Below are 23,426 nucleotides of genomic sequence, written 5' to 3' on the forward strand. Positions count from 1 at the left end.
CCTGGTGCTGAGCTGGAGCTGGCTAGTGTGTGTTGAGGCCAAGGCCAGGTGATGTCTTTCTGAATGAGGTGTGGGGGAGGGGTGGCCTGGTTGCTGGAGGTCTCCACCTATCCTAAGGCTTCACTAAAGCACAAGCAGGCTCAGTCACTTGTGAATGCCTCTCCACACTGTTATCTGTTGATTCCCCTGGCTATGAGAAGACACATCTGGGGTCAAGTTTTTGGTGCTTGCTGGCTCCACCCCACCAGATCTCAGGATCTCCCTCTGGTTTATTGAGGTGGCACTTTCTGGAATGACTCCTATCCTGCCCTGGACTCCTTCATCCACAGTAAGAGGGACCCTTCCCATAAATCTTCCTAGTCTCACAAGCTAAAAGATTGCTGTACCACTTCTGCTGGTTCCACTATTCCAGGAATTTTCCTGGAGCAATATTCTCTGCATTTTTCAAGGTCAACAAGGGAAGGATGAGAGTTCTTATGGTTTACTCTGCATCTTGGCTCTTGAGAGATCAGGCTGGTTATTTAAATACATGCAAGTGTGTGTTTAGAGTTAGACACAAGGAAGTTGGAGGTTACAACCCAACAAAGCCTAGGTGATATTGCCCTGAAACTGGAATCAGAAAGTTTGGGTTCAAATCCACCCTCAGATACTTGCTGTTTAATTCAGGACAAATCACTTCATTCTGTCAGTCTTAGTTTCTTTATCTATAAAAATGAAAAGACTTCTCACCCTAAATCGATAATCCTATATTTTAACCAACTAGTATCAAAGATTTTGAATTGGCTCCCTTATCTCCAATTTCATCAGTCTTTCATGTGATTTGATATTTCTAACCATCATTTCCTACAAGACATCTAAAGGAATTTATTAATTTAAGGCAAATTGATATCTGGGAAGCTTACTCATTTCACACCTAATTAATAAGTAGGCATTAGGTAGGATTGAACCCAGATGGGGTGGAGACAAATGGAAGAAATATTGCCCAGTGTTGTTGGATGTCGATCTTGGCTAAAAGTGGCAGTTTAGAATAAGGCCAATTTGTGCTCATCTGCCCCTTCTCACACTACCTGTGTGACCTTGAGTGACTCTGACATTCCTTGTTTTAGTTTAATCGTCTCTAAAATGAGAGGTATGGACCAGATGACCTCTACAATCCCTTCCAGTTCTAAATTTGTGACCCTCTAATGTCAGAATCCATAATGGGGTTGATGAGCTCCATCTTCTTTTTTTATTTTGTTTCATTTAGATTGTTATGGTTGTATTTCTAAGTAGTTAGTTTCCTTTATAATCCTATACATTTTATTTTGTTCATTTATATAAAGTGGTTCTGAGAAGGATATCAAAGGATTTGCCAGCCTTCCAAAGAGGTATATGACCTCAAAAACATTGGGAGCCCATGCTCTATGATGTCTTGAGTTCAACAGGCCTGGTCACTAAACATCTTTATGGCCCTGAGTAATTCTTTGCCCTCTCTAGCCTTCAGTTCCCTCTTCTGTAATATGAGAGGATGGGCTAGGCCCCCACCACCTCGAAGTTCTTTGGATTTATTTTTTTCCTCTTTTTTCCAGGGTACCTTGCTAATGACTAACTTGACTGCCTTGCACAGAGATCCCAAGGAGTGGGCTACCCCATAAACCTTTAACCCAGAACATTTTCTGGAGAACGGACAATTTAAGAAAAGAGAGAGCTTCCTGCCTTTCTCAATAGGTGAGCCACACTCAGGGAGGGGGCCCTAGTCCAGGAGGCATCAACCTTTTGAACATTAAAAACTTTGCAGACTCTACTTCCTGAAACCCACAAGATGTGATGGTACATATGCTAGTAAGACTCACTGACTGGGAAAATACATCACAACAAAATTTAAAATACCAGACCTTTAGATAACAATGTGATTGAAATGAGAATGGTTATCCTTGGGTCTGGTTTTGCCTGATGGTTTTACAAGCCTTTTGCAAGAACCCCAGAATTTCCCCAGGTCCTACCCAGTGCCCACAAGCTCTGGTACTCCCTCCCTGGGTATCCTTGCTCAAACTTACTTAAATATTCTGGACCTCAGTTTCCTCATGTATAAAATGAATGAATTGGACTATATGGGCAATAAGTTTCCTCCCACCTCTGAAGCCCTGACCAAAAAATCTCAGGAATTCAGAGCCTGAGGAACTTTGTTTTGTTTCTCTTCTAAGTTGTGTGACTTGGATTGACTCTGACCCTCTCAGAGCATGGTTTTCCTTTTTTTTCTTTCTTTTTTTTTTTTTTAAAGCAATCGGGGTTAAGTAACTTGCTCAAGGTTACATGTCCAGTTATTTCTGGGTGGGCTGCTGAGTATCTGAGCCCAGAAGGTCATCCCAACCCTGGAGCTGGTGCTCTTACTCTGTGCTACCTGGCTTCCCCAGAGCATGGTTTTTCAAGTGTAATAAGTGAGGGGCTTGGAGTGGTGTCCTGGAAGTACCATATACCCTCAAATATATGATATTCTTTTTTTTTTTAAAGCAATCGGGGTTAAGTAACTTGCTCAAGGTTACACAGCCAGTTATTTCTGTGTGTGGTGCTAAGTATCTGAGCCCGGATTTGATCCCCAGGTCATCCCAACACTGGAGCCGGTGCTCTTACTTGCTGAGCCACCTGGCCACCACAAATATATGATATTCTTAAGCTAAATAAATACAAAGAATTTTCAGTAAGAAGAAAGTCTTTATAACTGGAGACAGTTTCTGAACTGAGCCTTGAAGGATGTTGGGGGTTTTAATGGGCAGGAGGGAGGAGAAGGTGCCAACTATTCTAAGGAAACACTCTTTGCAAAGGTAAGGAGATGGTAACCACAGTGTCCTAAGAAGGTGGGAGAACTCATTCACCCTTCTTAGAAGTGGCATGGTCACTTGACAAGCATGTCATTTGGGGAAGTCTTTCCTTCAGAAGTTGTACTAGATACCTCCTGAGGTGTCAAATCCTGTTTATTTCTCTCACTTACAAACTTACATAATAATAATTTATTTTTAAAATTATAAAAAAATAAATCATTCAAAACTTAATAAATTTTAATTTAATTTATTATTAATAAAATTTACATTATTTACAACTTTAAAATATATTCAAATTTTACTAAAATTATATGTGATTTATATAGTGCTTTACGGTTTCTAAAGTATGATCATCCCTATGGGGCCTGCTTTTCATCATCTGTCACCTGGACCATTGCAAGAGAATCCTAAGTTATCTCCTTGCTTCAAGTCACTCCCCAGACCAATCCATCCTCTACCCAGATGCCACAATGATTTTCCTAAAGTGTAGGTCTGACCATATTGCCTCCTGCCCTCATTCTCACCCAGTGAGCTTGAGGTCTTCCTATTGCCTTTGTGATCAAATGCTAATTAGCCTGAGATTGAATGTTCTTCAAAACCTGACCTCATCTTGTCTTTTCTCTGGGTGTTATTCTGCCCACACCACACCACACACTTATCTTGACTCCGTGCTTTGGCACTGGCCATCTCCCAGGCCTAGAATGCCCTCCTTCCTCATTTCCATCTATAGGGATCTCTGGCTGCCTTCAAGATCCAGGTCCAATGCCTCCTTCTCCAGGAAGCCCTTCCTTGTCTCTCTACTCTTGTACATCTCATATATGCCTATTTATGAACGTAGTATTTTCTTTCTCATTAGAATGCAAACTCCTTGAGGGTCAGAATCATTTTTGCTTCTTCCATATGTCTCCAATACTTAGCTAAGTGCCTGGAATATAGTAAATGCTTGATAGACATCTAGGCTGCTGGGTAATACAGTGGACAGTGAGCTGGGCTTGCAGTCAGGAAGACCTGAGTTCAAATTTAGCCTCAGACACTTATTAGCTGGGCAAGTCATTTAACCTTTCTTTACTTCAATTTCCTCATTTGTAAAAACCCTCCCAGCATTGTTTTGAGGATAAAATCAGATGATATTTTAAAGGACTTTGCCAGCTTTAAAGTGCTTCATAACTGTTAGCTATTATTATCATTGGGGGTTTGTTTAATGAATTAATCAGTTAATGCCTCACCTGGCTTTGGTAAAGCTTGAATGAAATTTAGAGTTCTTTGTAAATGTGAAATCACAAAAGATGCCATCTCTTGTTATTCTGGAAGATCTTGTGTCTGTTATTTAAAAGTTGAGAGGAAGACATGGTCATATCACTTAACCTCCCTGTAACTCATTTTCCAAATCTGTAAATAGAGCTGGAGTAGATGGTTTTCTGAGGTCCCTTTGAGTTCTTAGTCTCTGATCCTCTGATCCTCCTGGGTCCATGGCCTGCCCTCTCTCTGTTTGGATATGAGTCCACATCATCTCTTTTCTTCAATATTCCAAAAGGAAGTTGGAAGAAGTGGAGCTACTGAGATTTCTCAGAGAATGAGTAACAGACTAAAGGCTGATACCTTGGACATATTGAAAAGTCACAAGATCATTCAGTTAACTCATAGCTTGTTTCCCTAATACCAAACAGCTGACTTGGCCAGCTGCTGTCATCACTGAGGGGATTGGCACACATCCTCAGTCTCTTAATGCTTGGGCTGGCCCTTTCTCCCATCACAAATAACATGAGCATGCTGAGAGTGGAATCCTGGAGAAAGGAGTGAGGATGGCTCCTTCATGCCTTTGGAAAAGGTGACCAGGTATTCACTTAATATCCAGACATAATCGAAGCTGGTTATACAAATAATGGGGTCTATTCAGTTCTGTCTACTTCTTCCTATGCTTTCTACTTCAGGAGAGTCTACAACTTTAAGTCAAGTTGGTTCTGAGATAATGGATCTATTGCCCATAACAATCTATCTTCCTTGGTAGGGTCTGCCAGACCCAGGTGGGCACTTCCTCTGTTTCCCAAATTCCTACAGAGCTGCTTTGAGCCCTGTGGGGCTGTGACTTGCCCAAAATCACACAGCTAGTGAGTTTCAGAGGTAAGACCCAAGTTGGGTTCTCTGAATCCAGTATGGGGTGTTTCTTTGCATGATGCTGATGAGATTAAATTGGTACTATAAGACTCACAAAGCCCTGACATGCATTATCCCATTCAGCCTCCTCAACACTCCAGTGAGGTACCTACCAATACTATTTACATTTGACAGATAGTAATGGTATTATAAGGAGGAGGAGGAGCAGGAAGAGCAGTAATAATAATAAATAACATTTATATAATCCTTTAAGGTTGGTAAAATACTTTTACATCTTTACCCTCTGAGGTAGGTGCTATTATTATCCCCATTTTATAAACAAGGAAACTGAGACTGAGAGCACGTATGTGACTTGCCCAGGACCACACAGTTCCTAAATATTAGGGGTAGGACTTGAACTGAGGGCTTCCTGACTTCAGGTCCAACTCTCTCCACTGAGCATGTCTGGCTTAAATTCAGAGAAGGGACCTGTTTTTGCTAAGGCTGCAGAAAAGCAGGATCTTAGATCCAGAGGTAGAAGGGGCCTTGGGGCCACATTTTCAATTTCATCATTTCACAGATGAGGAATCTTGGGCCCCCTCAGGTTAAGTGACTTGTCCAACGCCACCTGGGTGAGAAGCATGCAAGGTAGTGTTTAATCCCAGAATCTCTGTTTTCAGATGAAGTATTTCATCTGTACCAAGTCTCTGAGGTCAGCAGCAGCATGGCAGGGTAGATATGGCGCCTGGCGTGGAGAAATGAAAGCGTGGGCTCAAATTTAACCCTAAAACCCTATTAGCATGGTGGCTGTTGACAAGTCACTGAAGTCTTAAAGTCCATCCCAAAGCTAAGACTGAGAACCAAGCCCTTGAGACCCCCTACCCTGACCTACAACCTGTGCTGAGCATCAGTGATTCACTGCTTTTGATCTCCTTGCCTTTCAGGAAAGAGGGTCTGCCTGGGGGAACAGCTGGCTCGGGCTGAGCTATTCCTTTTCTTCACTTGTCTGCTGCAGAAATTCACGTTCCAGGCTCCCCCAAACACCCAACTGAGCCTTGACTTCAGAGTTGGCATGACTGTCTCTCCTGCCTCCTATCAAATCTGTGCCATTCCTCGAGTGATGTAGGCCAAGTTAGGTCTGTAAGGTGGTTGTGATAGTAATGGAACATAAAGATTCCCCTGTATTGGCTTGGTTTTCAAATTGATTATGTTAAAACCCAGAGCTTGTTAATCCCACCTGTGGGATGGACTTGTTGATGTGAAAAGAGAGTCCTGAACTGGGAGGAGCTGGTGACATAGATTTGGAGAGACAAGAGAGAGGCAGAAGGACTTTTTGGAAGCAGCACCCACGTGGAGGCAGAGTGAGAGACTAAGAGAATTGCTGGTGGCCGCTTTGAATTGCCCTGGACTTTTGAGACCTGCCCCCTGAGCTGCCAAGGACTGAGGAGACATGGCTGTTTTGCTGGTACTTTGGCTGTCTGTTTTGATGTTCTTTTGCCAGATTTGTCCACTGGTGAAAGACTGTCCTGTTGAAGAAGTCCTGGAACCTGGCTGTTGGATAAGAATCCCGGATACTGTCCTGCAGACAGAGAGTGAATACTGTCCACTGGTGAAGGACAGTGCTGTTGTTGCAGGGGTCTGGGAACCTTTCTGTTGGTTCAGAAGCCCTGAAGAAGGATTTTCTTGTTGTATGTTTACAGAAATCCTGCGAGAGGGTTTTGTTAATGTTTTCAGGAGTTCTAGGACTGTTCTACAGACAGAGGATGAATTAATGAAGAGACTGGCAATGTATCTTGTGGCCTTGCTAAGCCTTGTCTCCCCAGGAACTAAGATTGCTGAGAACTTGCCTTGTGTCAAGATGAAGAAAAGACCTCCATTTGGGTATTAAGTGCTGTGTTTAAACTTGATGTAACTCTGGGGTAGATTCAATTGAGATCCAGGGGTGGGGAACTTTTAACCTTTCTGTTCTCTGTGATTGAACAAATGAAGGTACTTTACTTATGTTTGGAAACTAATCTCCATTTGAGAAGAGGGGCTTTGTGGTGGACTAAATGGAGGTATAGCCTAGGGGTGGAGTAGTGTTTAGAACTGGGACTTTGTAATTGATTGAATGATTGGAAGGTCCTGGGGTGGGGTAGTCCTTGGAGATTATTTAATCACATTTAGTAAATACTGTATTTGGAATGATGTCATGTTTTGATCTTCTCTGTTCTTGGTTTGTCACTGAATAAAATGGAGAGCACCTACTCTGGTATTTTGAACCTGGGAAGTTGTCTTTCCTTGGCATGACATTACAGTGGTCTTCCAAGAGGTGATGGGGAAAGACTTCAAACCATCCTCGTCATTCAATGGGTCTTCCACCCTGCCCTTTGGAATTTGGGTGGGGAAAGGAAGAGAAGTCATGGGGGTGAGAAAAGGAAAAAGAGACAAACAGAGGAGCTGTCACCCAATTTGAACCTTCCAAATCAGAAAAAGAAGAGGAATTTTAACACCACCAAACAGAAAGCATAACCATTCATCTGAAATCAAGAGGAGGATCTCTAAAGTTCCTTCCAACTCTAAATCTAAAACCTTGTGATGATATAAACAGAGAACCAATGCTTTTCTTCCCCTGACTCAATCAATGGGCCCAGATGAAATTTTTTTTTTTTTGGTTTGCTTGGCTTCTTTTTGGTCTCCTGCCCTTATAACTCATACACTGAGTATGATTTTAGAGGAGGGTACAGAAAGTTTATGTGAGTTACAGGAGGGATCCACAGGTTGATGAGGATGATCCTTAGAGATCCTTGTAGATGGTCAATCCCTTGTGGGCAGAGACATTTTCTTCATGTCTTTGGATCTACAGAATCTGGCTGAGCAAGTGCCCAGCATGGAGGAGCCCAGTATATACTCGCTGATTGTTGCATCTCTAAATCACTAACTATTGTGTTCATTATTCCCCTTGACTTTCACAGTGTGAAATAGTAACCATTCAGCTGATGAACTGAGTTCCTCATTGCTATTAAAAGCTTTGTTATAAATGTTGAAAAGTAAAAATAAGTAATTAAATTAGATTATTTTTTAAATAAAAGTTTTGTTATAGATGCTAAATTATAATCACTCCAGTAGTAATTATAGTGACTTGGGGTTTGGAATGGCCACATCTTAAGAACAGCTAATCTGTTAAGGTTCCCTGTTACTATAAAGTTTGCCTGTTCCTTTCAGAAATACTTACACAAGGTACATTTCCATGCTGATAATGGAAACTCTTATAATACCCCCAGCCAATCAGAAAATGTAGACACCCATGTGATAAGCAATCAGATATAAGCTTTATGTGTGCAATTATGTAATATATTTTCATATTAGTAATTTTGCACAAGAATACTCAAATTAAAGAAAAAGGAAATGAAAAAAAGTTGCAGTCTGTATTCAGTCAATATCAGTGCTTTCTCTGGAGCTAGATAATATGCTTCATCATTAGTTCTTTGGGTATGTCTTAGATCATCGTATTGCTGATTATGATCTGAAAATAATGTCTTTATTATTTCTTTTCTGCATTTCATTATGTTTTTTAATGTCCTAACACATAATCAATTCTTGTGTAAGTCAGTCTTCACAATAACCTGGACAGACTTATACAAGCTGATGTTGAGTGAAGAGAACAGAACGAGGAGAACTTTGTACACAATTACAGACACATGGTATCTGTGATGACTGACTTTGATAGACTGGGCTCCTCTCAGCAATGTCAGGCTATAAGACAACTCCAAAAGACTCATGATGGAGACAGACATCCACATCCAGAGAAAAGGCTAGAGTCTGAATGCAGATTGAAGCAATCCACTTGCTCTCTCACTTTTGTGTTTTGCTTTGTTTTGTTACTTATTTATCATTGTTTACTCCATTGATTATAACTCTTCTTTACAACTTGACTAATGTTTAATATGATGGTATTTGTATAAACTGTATCAGAGAGGGAAGGAAAGGGAGGGGGAGAAAATTTGGAACTCAAGGGATTATGGAATTGAATGATGTAAACTAAAAGTAAATAATTTTTAAAAAAAACTCAAAAACAGAAATCTCTCTTAGAAGCATTCAGTCAATAAAAACTTATTAAGTGCCTACTATGTGCCAAATACCACAAATACAGATACAAAGAAAGACTCACAATCTAAAGGAAGAAGAAAGCCCATTTAAAAGAGCTGAAAGATGGGGGTGGGGGAGGGGAGTGTTAAAAGGGAAGGGGATGAAGTGAAGTCTTTTAGTCAGGTGTGAAATGATAAGGTCTTTGCCCTGGGTCCCCTCCTTAAATGGAGGATATAGTAGGATTTTTAAAAATTAATTAATTTATTTTTTTAGGAGGAGTTGCTTACTGTCCACCCTCCACCTTCTCCAATCAGAGGGAGGGAGGTGCCCCAGGGCAGGGTTACTGAGCAGGTGTGAGTTTCAGAGAAGCAAACCTTTTCACTTTTGGACAATTTTGGTTTGTCTTTCCACCTCCCATTGTATCAAGCCTAAATACCCCTCTGTTTCTAATTCTGCCCTTTGGCACAAACAAGGAGAATGTTAATCCCTATTTTGCTTGGAAAACCTTCAAAGAACTGAAGTTAATTCCATCTCCAACCCTCTCCCTCTAAAAAACTCACACACTCTGGCAGGCTAAGCATCCCCAAGTTTTTCAAATGTTCCTCCTATAGCATGATCCCAAAGGTTTTTTGTTTTTTTTTTAATCTGGAGGTAAGGTGTTGCAATGGAAATATCATTGGGTCTGGAGTCAGAAGCTCTGGGTTCTAATATCTGACTGATACTACCTATGTCACCCTGGGCCAGTCATTCCCCTCTCTGAACTTCACTTCACTTCTGTAAAATAAGGGGTTTGGTCTGGATAACCACTAACATCCCTTCTAGTTCTAAAGCTATAAGCATATGAGTCTTTACCTCCTTTATTGGTTACCAGTGTGCTTTCTAAAACTGTGGTGCCCAGAACTGAAGAAAATGCCCCAGAGGAGGCTGGAGCAGAATAGAGGATGGCACAGCATCACCTCCCCAGCCCTAGACTCTGCACATCTCTTAATATACCCTAGGGCTACCATAGTCCTCTTGGCTGCCTTGGCAAAACAGTGGCTAATATTGACCTTGCTGTCAACTTGATTAGCAGCTCTCTTTTCAACCATACTCTCTTTAGTCCTACCCTGTCTATCCTGTATTTGTGAAATTGAGATTTTGTTCTTAAGTGTAAGATGTAATATTTATTTTAATTGCATTTAATTTTAAATTAAATTCTTCAAAGATATTCTCATATACATTACACATATGTATCTCTCTTTATCTCTCTATGTCTCTGTCTCTCTCTCTATCTCTGTCTCTGTCTGTCTCTGTCTGTCTCTGTCTGTCTGTCTGTCTCTCTCTCTCTGTCTCTCTGTCTCTCTGTCTCTCTGTCTCTCTGCCGTCTTCCATATGAAGAGGTTATCCATAAAGAGGGTTAGGGTTGCTCTGGAGACCCCAAAACGATAACATGCTGCGTCCTGCTGAATGAATTCAACTCAAGTCTTCTCTCAGCCAAAGAAAAACAAAGTTTATTTAAAGTTCACTTGTATTGGACACAGAGTAAGTCTGTGCTAGGTCATTCTATGGTGCTGTCACACACATGGAGGGAAAATGGGATCTTATATACAGAAAGGTTGTGGAAGGAATCTAGGGATGGTCTAGAGGAGGAGTTTGGGGAAGGGTCTTCGGGAGTCAGATGAGGTCAATGACTGATTAAGGGTGGGAAGTTGCAGGAGGCTACCTAGAGACTACAGAAAATGGTGGGCTAGGCCAGCTCAAGGGTGAATTGATATTTTGATTGGCTCAAGGGTGGAAAGTCTAATAACAGAGGTTTTGGCCCAGAACAACGTAAGGCTTAAGGACTCATTCAAATGCCTCATCAAATAGGACAATTTATTCAGAGTTCAAGCGGGGTTCCCAGAGCCTATGCCTCAAGGACTCAAGGAGAGCTCAATAGGGTTCCCAGAGCCCATACTTCATCATTCCCCCCTCAAACAAATGGGATCCAAATTCCTTTGGGGTAAAGGGCAAAGGTCTCAGCTTCTAAAAGTGCTTCCTGCTGGCAAAGGGCATAGAGCGGTCCCTGGCTCTTTGAATCCCATTCTAGCGGGTTAGACTTCACATTCAAGGGTTCAGATACTGGAATGTTGATGATGCCAGGTCCAGTGGACTGGAGAACTGGGATACAGTCATCCAGAGATTGATGGCTTGAACCCTGGAGGAGACAAACCTGGCAAGGAGGTTAAGCAAACAAAACAAACAGGCACCAAAAGAAAAAAATAAAGGACAATTTCCCTGGTACAAAAGACAATTTTCCCATTTGTAATTAAAGATAACTATGTTAAAGCCAAATGCTATCATATATCCCTTTCCTTTCCAAATTGCTCCATGGAAATTTAGCACATGAAAAGCAATAGCATCCACAGAATCTAATAGTTTTCAAAAACAGACAATAACTCCCAAAACCTGTTCTCTACTTCCATTATCATAGAGAGTACAAGGCTTTTTCCTAGAATGGGTAAATCTGGAGTGGTGGTCAATTTAGTTTTCAAAGTCTCAAATGATTTCACCTGGTGGTCTGGGCCCCACTCCAGACAGAATGAGTCTGGGGCTTGAGTAGCAATTAATGGTTGCAGTCCCTCCAAAGTCTTGGGTTTAATTGGACATGAACCACTCTGGGGGGACACTTTAGCATCTAGGAGTCAAACAAATGATGGTGTGGCAGAAGTAGCCCACCCAAGAATTTCCTGATCCCAACTCTTGACTCAAGTATCTCCCACAATCCTGAGGGAACATGGGGAGATCTGGGAAGCTTAGCTAGAGAACATTGGTTTCCCAAGTTCACCAACAGGTCCCTTCCCAACAAGGGGACAATATAAGAGGAGAGCATAAGGAAAGATTGCTCAAACAACAGATCCTCAAGCAGGCAGCGAACCGGGTATGTCTGGAAACATTCCTTAAGTTTCCCCTTCCATGCCCCTGACCTGACTTGTCAAGGGGAGGGTAGAACCAATAGATTAGAACAGAAAACTTAGCCATAATAAAGTGGGTAACCTTACCTTCAGCCTTTATGTTTGCCCAGAGTTCAGCAAGGGAAATGGAGAAGGTGGGAGCACTGCCAATTCCCAGGCTTCCCCATCATTCCGAATCTTGAGAAGACTGGAGGACACAGTACTGGGAGGCAGTCCTACCACTTTTACCACAGTGACCATCCTTCCTCCAATGTCCCTCCTGGTCAGATGGGCACAGTTCTAGAGGCATTGGTTCCTGGGGCTCCCTCTGGGGCAGTGCCCTGGAGGGGCACTCCTTGGACCAGTGACCCTCCTTGTGGCAGTAAAAGCTGGTTGTCACCCTGCCCAAGTGACTGGGCCTCTTCCAAGTGTGCACTGGAGGGGTTTTTCCTGGCCATGGCAGCAGCCCAGAATTGAGCCTGTTCTCTGTCTCTCGTTCATTCCCTTCATTCTTTCTCCTCTGCTGTAATGAGGTCTCTGTTATTAAAGATTCCAAAGTCTGTTTCCAGTAATTGGGCCTGAATTGTTCGGGGTCCCATTGCCAATTTCTGAAGTTTCCTCCTAATATCTGGGGTAGACTGACTAATGAAATACATGTTAGGGGTTGCTGCCCTTTCTATAGAGTCAGGATGTAAATTTGTATACCTTGTAATAGCTTCTACAAGTCTATCTAGGAAAATGGTGGGGTTTTCTTGATCTGTCTGAGTAACTTCTCTAAATTTCTGATAATTTATTTGCTTTTAAAATGCAGTTATTAGGCCTTCTAACAGGCAAAGTACCATATGGTCTCTCTTCTCCCTGTCTTCCCAGATTTGATAATACCATCCTGGGTCACTAGTGGGAAGAGCAGCTGTTCCTGGGGAGCATTTTCTGAGGTCATTGCTAGCCAAATGATCCCCAAATTTGGGGGCTTGTTCCCAGATTCTCCTCTTCTCTTCAGTGGAACAACTGAGAGGTAGAGAAGAGGATATGCAAATCACCCCAAGAAAGCTCAAACTGCAGGGACAAGACCCTAAAGCCTTCAGTAAACTTTGTTGGATTTTCAGAGAACTTACCCAACTTTTCTTTAATTTGATTGAGATCCAAAATGGAGAATGGGGCATGCACTCTAGTTGTCTCACCAGACAACTGACAGGCTACTCAGCACAGGATGTGTTCCAGCTGTGGACTGGACAAGAGTTGAAAGTAGCAAGACATCTTTTTAAAGATGTCTGAGTTTAAAAGAACATGTGATTGATTCCATATATTCCCACAAAGATGGCCAATCCCTCTAAGAGGAGGAATCAGTCAAGTAAACTCTTACATTTAGCCCTGGGAAAGTGACCCCATTCCAAAGAGAAAGAGTAACATATATAGTCACAAAGGCCTATAAAAGTACAAGGAAGATCTTTATATTTCATTATTGCTTCAATGACTTACAGACTTTGGTTAAAAAAAAATCCTATTTACTATTACCAATATATTTATCACTTAAGCAAAGCAGGATGAAGTAGGAGGAAAATTTTCAGTCAGAGGACCTCTGATTGAAACCCACCCCTACAAACTGCTACCTACCTAACCTGAGCAGCTGCCATCCTTGCACATAGGGTGAGAAGACCTGAATCCAGATCTTGCCTCTGACACTCATTATGTAACCCTTGTCAAGTCTTTTAAACTTTCTCAGCCTCAGTTTCTCCATCTGTAAAGTGGGCATAATAATCACATTTATTTTACAGGGTTGTTGTAAACAATAAATGAGATAATACATGGAAAATTCCTTATAAACCTTAAATTCCTATAGAATAATAGGATAATGGTGACTGATGATGGTCTCCACTGTCAAGTCCCATCTCCTCTGGGCCACAGTTTCCTCAGCTGTAAAATGAAGACATTGGACTAGATGGCCTCTGAGATCCCTCCAGTTTCAGATCTGTGACCCTATTATCCTATCATCTCTAAGACTTCTTCCATATAAATAGTCTATGATTCAAAAATAAACTATGGGTCATTGATTGGCCTTTTGTCCAAAGAGCTATTTTCCTACCCTTTACCTCTTGTTTATACAATTCCTGAGGACAGGGGACACAACCTTTCATTCCATAGTGAGAGAGCATAGCTTTTGAGTGGAAAGGGACCACAGAGGTCAGTCTAGTGTGTCAAACTGCAGGCTTAGAAAGTCACATGTTAGCATTATCTACATTGTATTATTGAGGTATAGGGTTAGGTTTAAGGTTTAGAGCTTCTTGAGACCACATTAACTAACACACCAGGTCCTGCCAAGTGAATTCTATTCAAGTCTTCTCTCAGCCAAAGAAAAGCAAAGTTTATTAAAGGTTTGCCGTAATGGATTGACTCTTAAGGAGCCTCAGTATCTGCGACACTTATCTTGGACAAGTAATCTGACACAGAGTGAATCTCTTGGCTAATTCTTGGGCTTTCTTTTTCTCAAGGAGGCAAGATGGGGTCTTATATACAGAAAGGTTGTGGGAGGAATCTAGGGTAGGAGGAGGAGTTTGAGGAGGGTCTTCAGGAGGATCTAAATGAGGTCAGACTCTAGTGATGAGACATCAAGGGTGGGAAGTAGCTGGAGGCTACCTGGAGATGGAACAAAGGAGGGCTGATTTAAGGGTGTATAGATATCTTGGGAGGATCAAGGGTGAGGACTAGCTGGACAAAGGAGAGCTAGGCTAGGAACAGAGATTTGAGCCTAGCTGTATTGAAAGGCTTATGGCCTCAGGCAAATGCCTCATTAAATGGGAAGAGTCTATCAGAGTTCAAGGGGGTTCCCAGAGCCTGTACCTCATCATATGGATCCTTTCTCAGAATGAAATTTAAGAGCATAAAATAACATATATAAGATTACAAATTAAATTCCAGATATATTGAAATATGTTCAAATTTTATTCCAATTATTCCTATTTATTCCAATTAGATTGGAATTTTATTCCAGTTATCCCAATTTTCCCTAGTTATATTGGAATTTCATTCCAATTTAACACAATTATATGAAAATATTGTTCAAATTATATTGGAATTCTAATTATTTCAGTTATGTTAGAATTTTATTCTAATTATTCAAATAAAGTTGAAATTATTTTCTCCCATTCAATTATTTTATCCAGAAACCAACTGAAATCTATCCACATAGCCCTTAGAGGTCCCTGGATCTCAGGTTTAGAATCCCTCTATGTTAGTTCTCAATCCCATTAAGAGGCAATTTGTAATATGGAGAAGAGTGTTGACTTGAAACTAAATGAGTTAAGTTCTACTGAATTCTCTAGATTTAAACAGATTTGTGGGACCTTGTCAGCTTCCTGGCATCTCTGCATCTCAGTTTACTCCTCTCCTAAGTAAGGGAATGATGCTCTAGGTCACTTCCTGCCTCACAGCCTTGGCCTTGTGATTTGGGCCCCACTGTTTGGGGTCTGTCTGGGTGTGGAGTCTTTCCTGGCTGCTCTGGCCAATCTATCTCTCTGGTTCCCAGCAGACAAGTGTAGTCTTCTTTTCAGGGTAGAAGATTGTAGGGGTGGGGCATGTTTACTTTCAAGAGGCAGGCCCTGGCAGAGGGCTGGGGCACAGAGGGGAGCCTGGCACTTCCTGGAGCTCTCACTGCCTGGCCTATAAAACCAGACCCAGCAGCAGCTCCAAGGAGATAAACACAGCTTGAGCTTTGTCCCGCATGTGAATGCTGCTCCTGGGAGTCCCACAGCTGCTGCTGTTGCTGCAAGAAGAGGAAGAGGGAGGAGAAGCTTGACTTTTCTGACTCTGGTGCCAGAGCTGGGGAAAGATGCAGCTCCCTCTGGGAACTGTGCTCCCTTCTTTTTGGGAAAAATCCCCCCTGCAGACCCTCCTTTTCCTCTCTGCCATCCTCCTGATCCTGGCACAGTACCTGAAGAACAGGAAGCAGCATCTCCACTACCCCCCTGGGCCTCCTGGGCTGCCCATAGTGGGCAACTTCTTCCAGATTGACTTTAAAAACCCCCAAATTGGCATCCAAAAGGTAAGGAGTGAGATGGGAGTGCGAGAATCCAATGGCTGTGAGGGGGACATGGGCCCTGTGCCCTGGGGAATGTGCAGGATGGGGCAGCCACAGGCCTGGGGGCCATCCTTGCTCTGGCCCTACCTGAGAAGCAGCTTCTTGCAAAGGAAAGAATGTCTGGTTTGGGGCTTAGAGAGCCTGGGTTCAGGGTTCATATACTCTTCTGACTTGTGGGACTTGAAGAAAATGATATGCTCATCACTCATGGGGTGTGTCATTGTTGACACTGTATGTAGTAGGGATTTGATAGCCGCCGAGGTCCCTTCTGACTCAATTTCTGTGATTCGGAACCGATGAGATGGTAATTGTAAAGCACCTCACACAGTGATTGGCCCATATTAAGCATCATAGAAATGTGAGCTAATGTTGTTATTATTATTATCATTACTATTATTATGATTATATCTCTAAAGTGATAGGTGAGTTCCTAGAGAGACTGTTTTCTGTATCCCCAGTGCTCAGCACAGTACCTGCACATGGTAAGCACGTAACACATGCTCAGTAATACACAGACTGGCAGGAAGGGCAAAGGCAGCCTCTGAGGTCCGTTCAAACTCTACAATCAGAGGGATTCAACTGGGGCCACTGAGTTAGAGTTTAAAATGTTTTTCTTTTAATTCATTTAATATACTTGGCTTCTTTTAAAATCCTGTGTATTTTATTTTATGGATTTAAAAAGTTTCTTCTGATAAGAAACCCACAGGATTGACCAGACAGACTAATAAAGGGATGATGACAACCACAAGAACAACAACCACACTCACACTGACACACCCCTGAGTTTCAGAACCCACGGTCCCGCCCTCTGATCTCCAGACTTTGGCCAGGCTGGGTCAGGTCACTGATGTTCACTGGCCTTATCAGTCAATGCTGGGTTTTAACATTATACTGCCCACATCCCAATAATGGTCCTTTAAATCAAATTCACCAAACACTACCAATGATGATATTATTTTTGCCTGAAATATCACGTTGCTGGCTCATATTGGGCACAGTTTACTCAGTCGCTATATGCAGAATATTTCATCTTTTTTGAGTGTGTCCTGGATTGCTCTGGCAGTCATTCTGGTCAAACCAATGGAAACACTCTCAGAATCTTGGTTTTAAATGTTTAAAAAAGGATTATAAAGAATACTTTTTATAATGAAATGCAGTTATCCAAATTTATAGGAAAGAAAATCAAATTGTCAAGACCCAGATCTTTTTTAGAACAAGTGCACATGTGAAATTGGTTGTTTTGTCTTAGTGTGAGATTTTACATTTTTCCCTTTTGAATATCACCTTATTGTATTCAGTCCAACCACTACCCATTGAAATTCTTTGGTTGACTCCATCACCTAACTACCCTTCTCAGCCTAGTGTAGACTGCAAATCAGATAAGCCCCTTGTAAAGCCAATCACCAGCAGCTCTCCTGAGGACTGCTACTGTGAATAACTTTAAGGATATAACAGCATAGTTTAGTGAACTCTCTGTTTATTCAGCAACAAACAAAACCATAACATTCAAGATACTAAAGCACAACACTTACAACAATATAACATAACAAATTATTACTAAGGTGGCCACATAGTCTTTATCATCCACCCCTAGGTCATAGTAAGTCACAATCTCCTCAGTTAATAGAGTGTCCAAGTCTTTCATCTTGACTGGAGACTGATTTCCCATTTGCCTAAAGCCAATCACATCCACCCCTAGGTCACAGTAAGTTAAGAATCTCGATCAGTCATTCCAGAGGATCCAAGTAAAGTCCTCTTTCATCTTCACTTGAGGGTGACTTCCAAACCCCACAGCTCCTCTTCCACAGGACTGACCACCGCTCCCAGTTCCTGCCTGGATAAACACACTCCCAGCTGTTGCCTGGATTCACATGTGGGCAGCTCTCTGCTCCTGTTCCATATCTAGGCTCACAGGAAGGGACTTCTCTATTACAAGCCCTTCTCAATTTCTATTTCTAGAAAGACAAAGCTACAGAGCTACAATATTATGTTAGCTACAAAGCTAACAGATGCAAGTTAGCTACAAATGTTAGCTACAAAGCTAACAGAGCTACAATGTTTACACACATTAACCTTAAGAGAGCTACAACAATATTTACACACATTAAGCTTAAGAGAGTTGCAACAGTATTTACACACATTTCCAGGACTATCATCTCAATCCACTTTCTATCTAAGGAATCAACACCTAATAACAGACAGGGCTTCTACCTGAGAAACCAATATGGAACAACAGATAGGACTTTGTCTAAGAAATTAACACAGACCAACAGACAAAACAACAGAGAGAATGCTGATATCACAAATAGCTCTGATAACTCACAACTCTGTGCATTCTCCCCCCCCCCCCCCCCTGCTCTGCTCCTTTCTACTCCACCCTTCTCATTCCACCCTTGCTGTTCTAATCTTTTGGCAAGCTCCACCAACCATGAGCTCCCATGTGATTGCATTCTGCCTATTAAGGGCAAGGAAGTTCTCCAAATTCCCTTAGGCCTAATAAGGGCAACACAAAGTATACTGTTTCCAACAAAAACTCTTAATACAATCAAAGTCTATCCTCAAAGGCACTTGAGTAGCTAAAACAAGCAAAGTACTACTTGGCTTGCAATTACAACCCTATCTGTGTCTTTCTTTGAAGCATTGTTGAAATGCTAGTCCAGGGCCAAGCACAGATCCATGAGCACCCCACTGGAGACCTTCTACTTGGGACATAAAAAGGTCAAGTGACTTGTCAAGAGTTATACAGCTGGCATGGGTCAGGGGGGGGATAGGAACCCAAGTCTTTATGATGCTGATGCTGGGTCTCTATGCATTATCCCATGCTGCCTCCCTATTGAGACTGAGATAGCCCTTGAACATTTGAAGAGAAATTTGTATGTATTATCCCATTTGATCTTCAACACCTCCCTTTGAGATAACTGCTACACATGCAAAAATTAAATATTGGAAAAGTTCAGTCACAGGTTGCAGGTAAGAGTCAAAGGTAGGATCTGAACCAAGATCTTACTAGATTTCAAGTCATAAGCCCTTATCATGTCCCATCTCTCACCTCACTTTTTTTTTCCTTTTAATGTCTAAATATCCCTGATTCCTGAAAATAATCATATACTATCAACTTGAGGTCTTTCACTTTCTGAGGTCCTTGAAGCAGAAGACCAGTATTCTTCGGTCCTACCAAGCTGTAATGGCTTCAGACAAGAGTTTGGTGACAGACTCTAAGGGTATCTGTGACCTGAGGATAAGCCTTACTAAGTGCAAAGAATTTTATGACCATGTTGGCAGCATCATTGATTGATTTTTTCATCCAGTCTCTCTCAAAGACTGTCTGCTGAGTATTGAAATGGCTTTGATGAGTGTGTGGGTAGGAGAAAGATTCAATCAATCAATGAATCAATTAATAAAGCATTTCATAAGGACCTACTTTGGGGTGGGTACTATGGTAGGTGCTGGAGATTAAGAAAACAAAATAAATATAGTCCTGTCCTCTGTCAGCTTAAATTCTACCCACTCCAATGGACTTGCAATGCTTCAAATGTTGACCTCTAAATCTTTTCCCCATATTAAATTCTTAATTGTTCTTTGTCATACATTCCTAGCCCAGCATACTGCCTTGAATTTAACAGCAACTTCAGAGCATGGAATATACTGTCTCTTTCCCTGAAGCTTTTGGAATTCCTAATTTCCACCAAAGCTGAGCTTCACAGGGCCATCTCTTGTAGGAAGTCTCCCATGTGCTGGTCTCCCCTCAAAACACTTAGAATTTCCTTTGTATGTATTCTGTATTTACTTATATATGCACAGATCATTTTCTTCCAATGCCAATTCCTCAAGAGAAGCAATCTTTGGTGTTTGTAACTGTCTGCTCAGCTCCTAGCATAGGACTTGGGATATAGTTGGGGTGACCTGAAATGAATTCATTGGAACTGGATCAGACTGAATTGAGTGGACTTCTTTGGAATTGATGTTTCACATTGCTAGAATGTTATCTGATAACAGTATAGACAAAAAGTAGCCCGAAAGGAAATGTTGTCTGCACAAGTGCTGGCAATCTTACCTTTTTGATAGTATCTGGAATGCCACTGATCAAGGAGGTCCTCATTAACCAAGACCAGGTGTTTATTGATCGTCCTCAAATTCCTGTCCACTTCCATGTTTTTAAAACTCATGGTGAGTTCTTTGAATTGGGATAAATATTTTTCTTCTCCAGAATTCTTTGAAAGACCTCTTTGACTATAGTACTTCATCACAACTGAAAAACTTCAACCCACTAGGGAAGTCTTGTAGCTGGAAGAAACATGATTTTTAAAAATGGACCTTTGAAGTTTCCTTCATTCTTGTCTGAGAGAGGGGGGAGAGGAACAGGATTGAATGGGAGGGAAATGAGGATGGTGAATGGTGTTCAAATTCATCCTATAGGAGGATGAATTGAAGGAGCTTAAAGTGTTTGACTTGAGGACAAGAAAAGTAAGTTGGAGGGTAAAGAGAGGCATGAAGACTGTCTTAGAGTGTTTGAAGACCTGTTAATAGAAAAGGTCTTGGCCTCAAAACTAGCAGCAGAGTGAGAGTTGTAGAGGGGTGTGATTTGGCTTGATGCTGGGAAAATCCACCTAACCAAGACAGCTGTCCAAAATTGAAATGTTTTTTCTTCAGAGGTGGTAGATTTCCCCTCATAGGAGGTCTTCAAGTAAAAGCTAATCACTACATTTGTTGGTGTTATTTATTGTGTCCAAGTTAGGCTGCATGACCTCTGAGATCCCTTCCAATTCTGAAGCTCTATAGGTTTATGGTTCTGCCTTTTGGCCCTTTGACCCACATGATGACATAGGAGCCAGCAGATCTACCTGCATCTGGAAGAATACAGTAAAATCAAAACCTCAGGTCAAAGACATTTTTTTCTTTGTTTAGTTTTGTTTTAAATTTTTAGAATTTCTTTTATTTTTAATTTATGGAACAAAAAAAGCATTTTTATAACAGTACAAAAAATATAATTGTACATGAAACTTCAAATTACTATGTACAACTTTAATATTCTTTTCTTTTGGGGGTGGAGTCAAGATGGCAGAGTAGAAGCAGGACCTCCCCTGGGCTCCACTTTCCACCTTCCAAAATCAATGTAAAAAGGGGACTCTGAACAAACTTTGGAGCTGCAGAACCCACAAAATGACACAGAGAAGCTAACCTCCCAATGAAGACAGCCTGGCAGGCTGGCAGGAATTGGCCAACTCAGCACTCTGGGAGTAGAGCCCAGCCCCACTCTGAGGCTTTGCCCCCAGGGCGGGCCTAATGAGCCCCTGGCCAGAGGGACTACAGATCAGCAGCAGTTGTGACCATTTGCAGGTTTATCAACACATAGATGCGAAGGACAAAGTGAGAAGTCAGTGAAGTCTCACTTTGGGACCCAGTAAGTGGGAGTGCGTGACTTTTACCCCTGGCATGAGAAGTTGCTAAGATGCTGGCACAGACAGCCAGAGCCACATGGAAGCTTCAGCTCCTGGCATGCAGAGTGTAGGGGGACCAAACACCAGTCTGAGGGGTACTCGCTCTTCCTTTAACCTTCTTGGATCTGTATTGTAGTCTAGGGTGGAGGTTCTGGGGTGTGTGTCCAGCTTGCCAGAGCATGTAGGGGCCTCAGAGAGGGTATCCATCTAATACCTCCAGCAACTGAGAAAACCCCAGCATTTGGGACAAAATCTCCCCTGTCTGGCGGCAGAGTCCTACTGTGGCAAAAAGCCCAGGGGTCAAGTGACTGAGGGGATACATGATCAGGCAAAGGAAACAAAGCAGACAGAAGATTCCAACATTGGACTCCTATTTTGGGGACAAAAAGGAGCAAAGCATGGAGCAGGAGGAAGACAGTGAAGTTAGAACTCCTGCACCAAAAGCTTCAAAGGAAAACATAAGCTGGTTGCAGGCCATAGAGGACCTTAAGAAGAAGATAAGAGAAGTGGAGGAAAAATTGGGAAGAGAAATGAGAACAATGCAAGAAAATTAAGAAATGAGAGTCAACAGCCTGACTGAGGAAAATCACACCTTAAAAAATAGATTAACTCAAATGGCAAAAGAGGCTCAAAAAGGTAATGAGGAGAAGAATGCCTTAAAAAGCCAAATTTGCCAGATGGAAAAAGAATCTCAAAAGCTCAGCGAGGAGAATCATTGCTTCAGAGTTAGATTGGGGCAAATGCAAGCTAATGACTTTATGAGAAATCAAGAGGCTATTTAACAGATCCAAACAAATGAAAAAATAGAAGGCAATGTGAAATATCTCATAGGAAAAAACACTGACCTGGAAAATAGATCCAGGAGAGATAATTTAAAAATTATTGGACTACCTTAAAGCCATGATCAAAGTAAGAACCTAGAAATCATCCTCCAGGAAGTTCTCAAAGAAAACTGCCCTGATGTTTTAGAACCAGAGGGCAAAATAGAGGTTGAAAGAATCTACCAATCACCTCCTGAAAAAGATCCCAAAATGAAATCTCCTCGCAATATTATAGCCAGGTTCCAGAATTCCCAGATTAAGGAGAGAATATTACAAGCAGCCAGGAAGAAACAATTTGAATATTGTGGAAACACAATCAGGATAACCCAGGATCTGGCAGCTTCTACACTGAGGGATCGAAGGGCTTGGAATATGATATTCCAGAGGTCAAAAGAGCTGGAATTAAAACCAAGGGTCACCTACTCAGCAAAACTGAGTATCATGTTTCAAGGGAAAATATGGTCATTCAGTGGAATAGAGGACTTTCAAGCATTCTTGATGACAAAACCAGAGCTGAATAGAAAATTTGACATTCAGATGCAAGAAGCAAGAGAAGCATGAGAAGGTAAACAGGGAAAAGAAATCATAAAGAACTTATCAAAGTGAACTATTAACATTCCTACATTGAAAAACAATAATTGTAACTGGTGAAACTTTTCTCAGTACTTGAAGGGAATATATATGTGTATATGTGTATATATATGTGTGTGTGTATATATATATATATATATGTATGTATGTATGAGGGTATATGGGCATATGAATATATATGTGAATGTGTGTATACATGTTTACAGGTATCCATATCTAGAGGTCACAGGACCAATTTAATAGGAAGGGATGATACTTAAAAAGTGAAATTAAGAGGTGAGAGAGGAATATGATGAGAGGAGATGGGGAAAGACAGAATGGGGTAAACTATCTCATATAGAATAGGCAAGGGATAATGGTTACAATAGAGGGGAAGAATAGGAAGGCGAAATGGAATGGGTCAAGCTTATTCCCATTGAATTTGGCTTGAGGAGGGAAAGAAATACACACTAAATAGGGTATCTCACCCTCCAGGAGAGTAGGCTGGGAAGGGAATGAGAGGGGGAATGATGGAAGGGAAGGTAAGCTGGGGGGGGGAGGGAAGTTGGAAGCACCCACTTTTGAAAAGGGATGGGATCAAAGTAGAGAATAAAACAAGAGGGAGGTGGGATAGGAGGGAGGGAAATATA

At 41.7% G+C, this 23,426-nt stretch overlaps 1 protein-coding gene and 1 pseudogene across 7 annotated transcripts in view; both read left to right on the forward strand.

The window, feature by feature from the left end:
* The window catches only part of LOC138164745 (cytochrome P450 2J2-like), a 46,973-nt pseudogene extending 39,841 nt beyond the window's left edge, over window positions 1-7,132 (forward strand).
* Window positions 7,133-15,698: 8,566 nt separating this feature from the next.
* LOC138164923 (cytochrome P450 2J2-like) overlaps window positions 15,699-23,426 on the forward strand; it is a 49,673-nt gene continuing 41,945 nt past the window's right edge. Inside the window, exons 1-3 of one of the 7 annotated variants that reach the window (XM_069092891.1) lie at window positions 15,699-15,929; window positions 17,081-17,103; window positions 19,987-20,114. In XM_069092891.1, the coding sequence (XP_068948992.1) occupies window positions 15,699-15,929; window positions 17,081-17,103; window positions 19,987-20,114 (382 nt within the window). Of the gene's footprint in view, window positions 15,930-16,310; window positions 16,316-16,945; window positions 16,954-17,080; window positions 17,104-17,988; window positions 17,997-19,146; window positions 19,153-19,948; window positions 20,115-23,426 lie in introns of all 7 variants that reach the window. The other 6 variants (XM_069092895.1, XM_069092892.1, XM_069092893.1 and 3 more) reach the window with 6 other exon arrangements.

The sequence above is a fragment of the Petaurus breviceps genome, unplaced genomic scaffold (assembly GCF_028583685.1).
Source record: "Petaurus breviceps papuanus isolate PSGF00001 unplaced genomic scaffold, PetGlider_PUasm1.0 207, whole genome shotgun sequence".
In the NCBI taxonomy this organism is placed as follows: domain Eukaryota; kingdom Metazoa; phylum Chordata; class Mammalia; order Diprotodontia; family Petauridae; genus Petaurus; species Petaurus breviceps.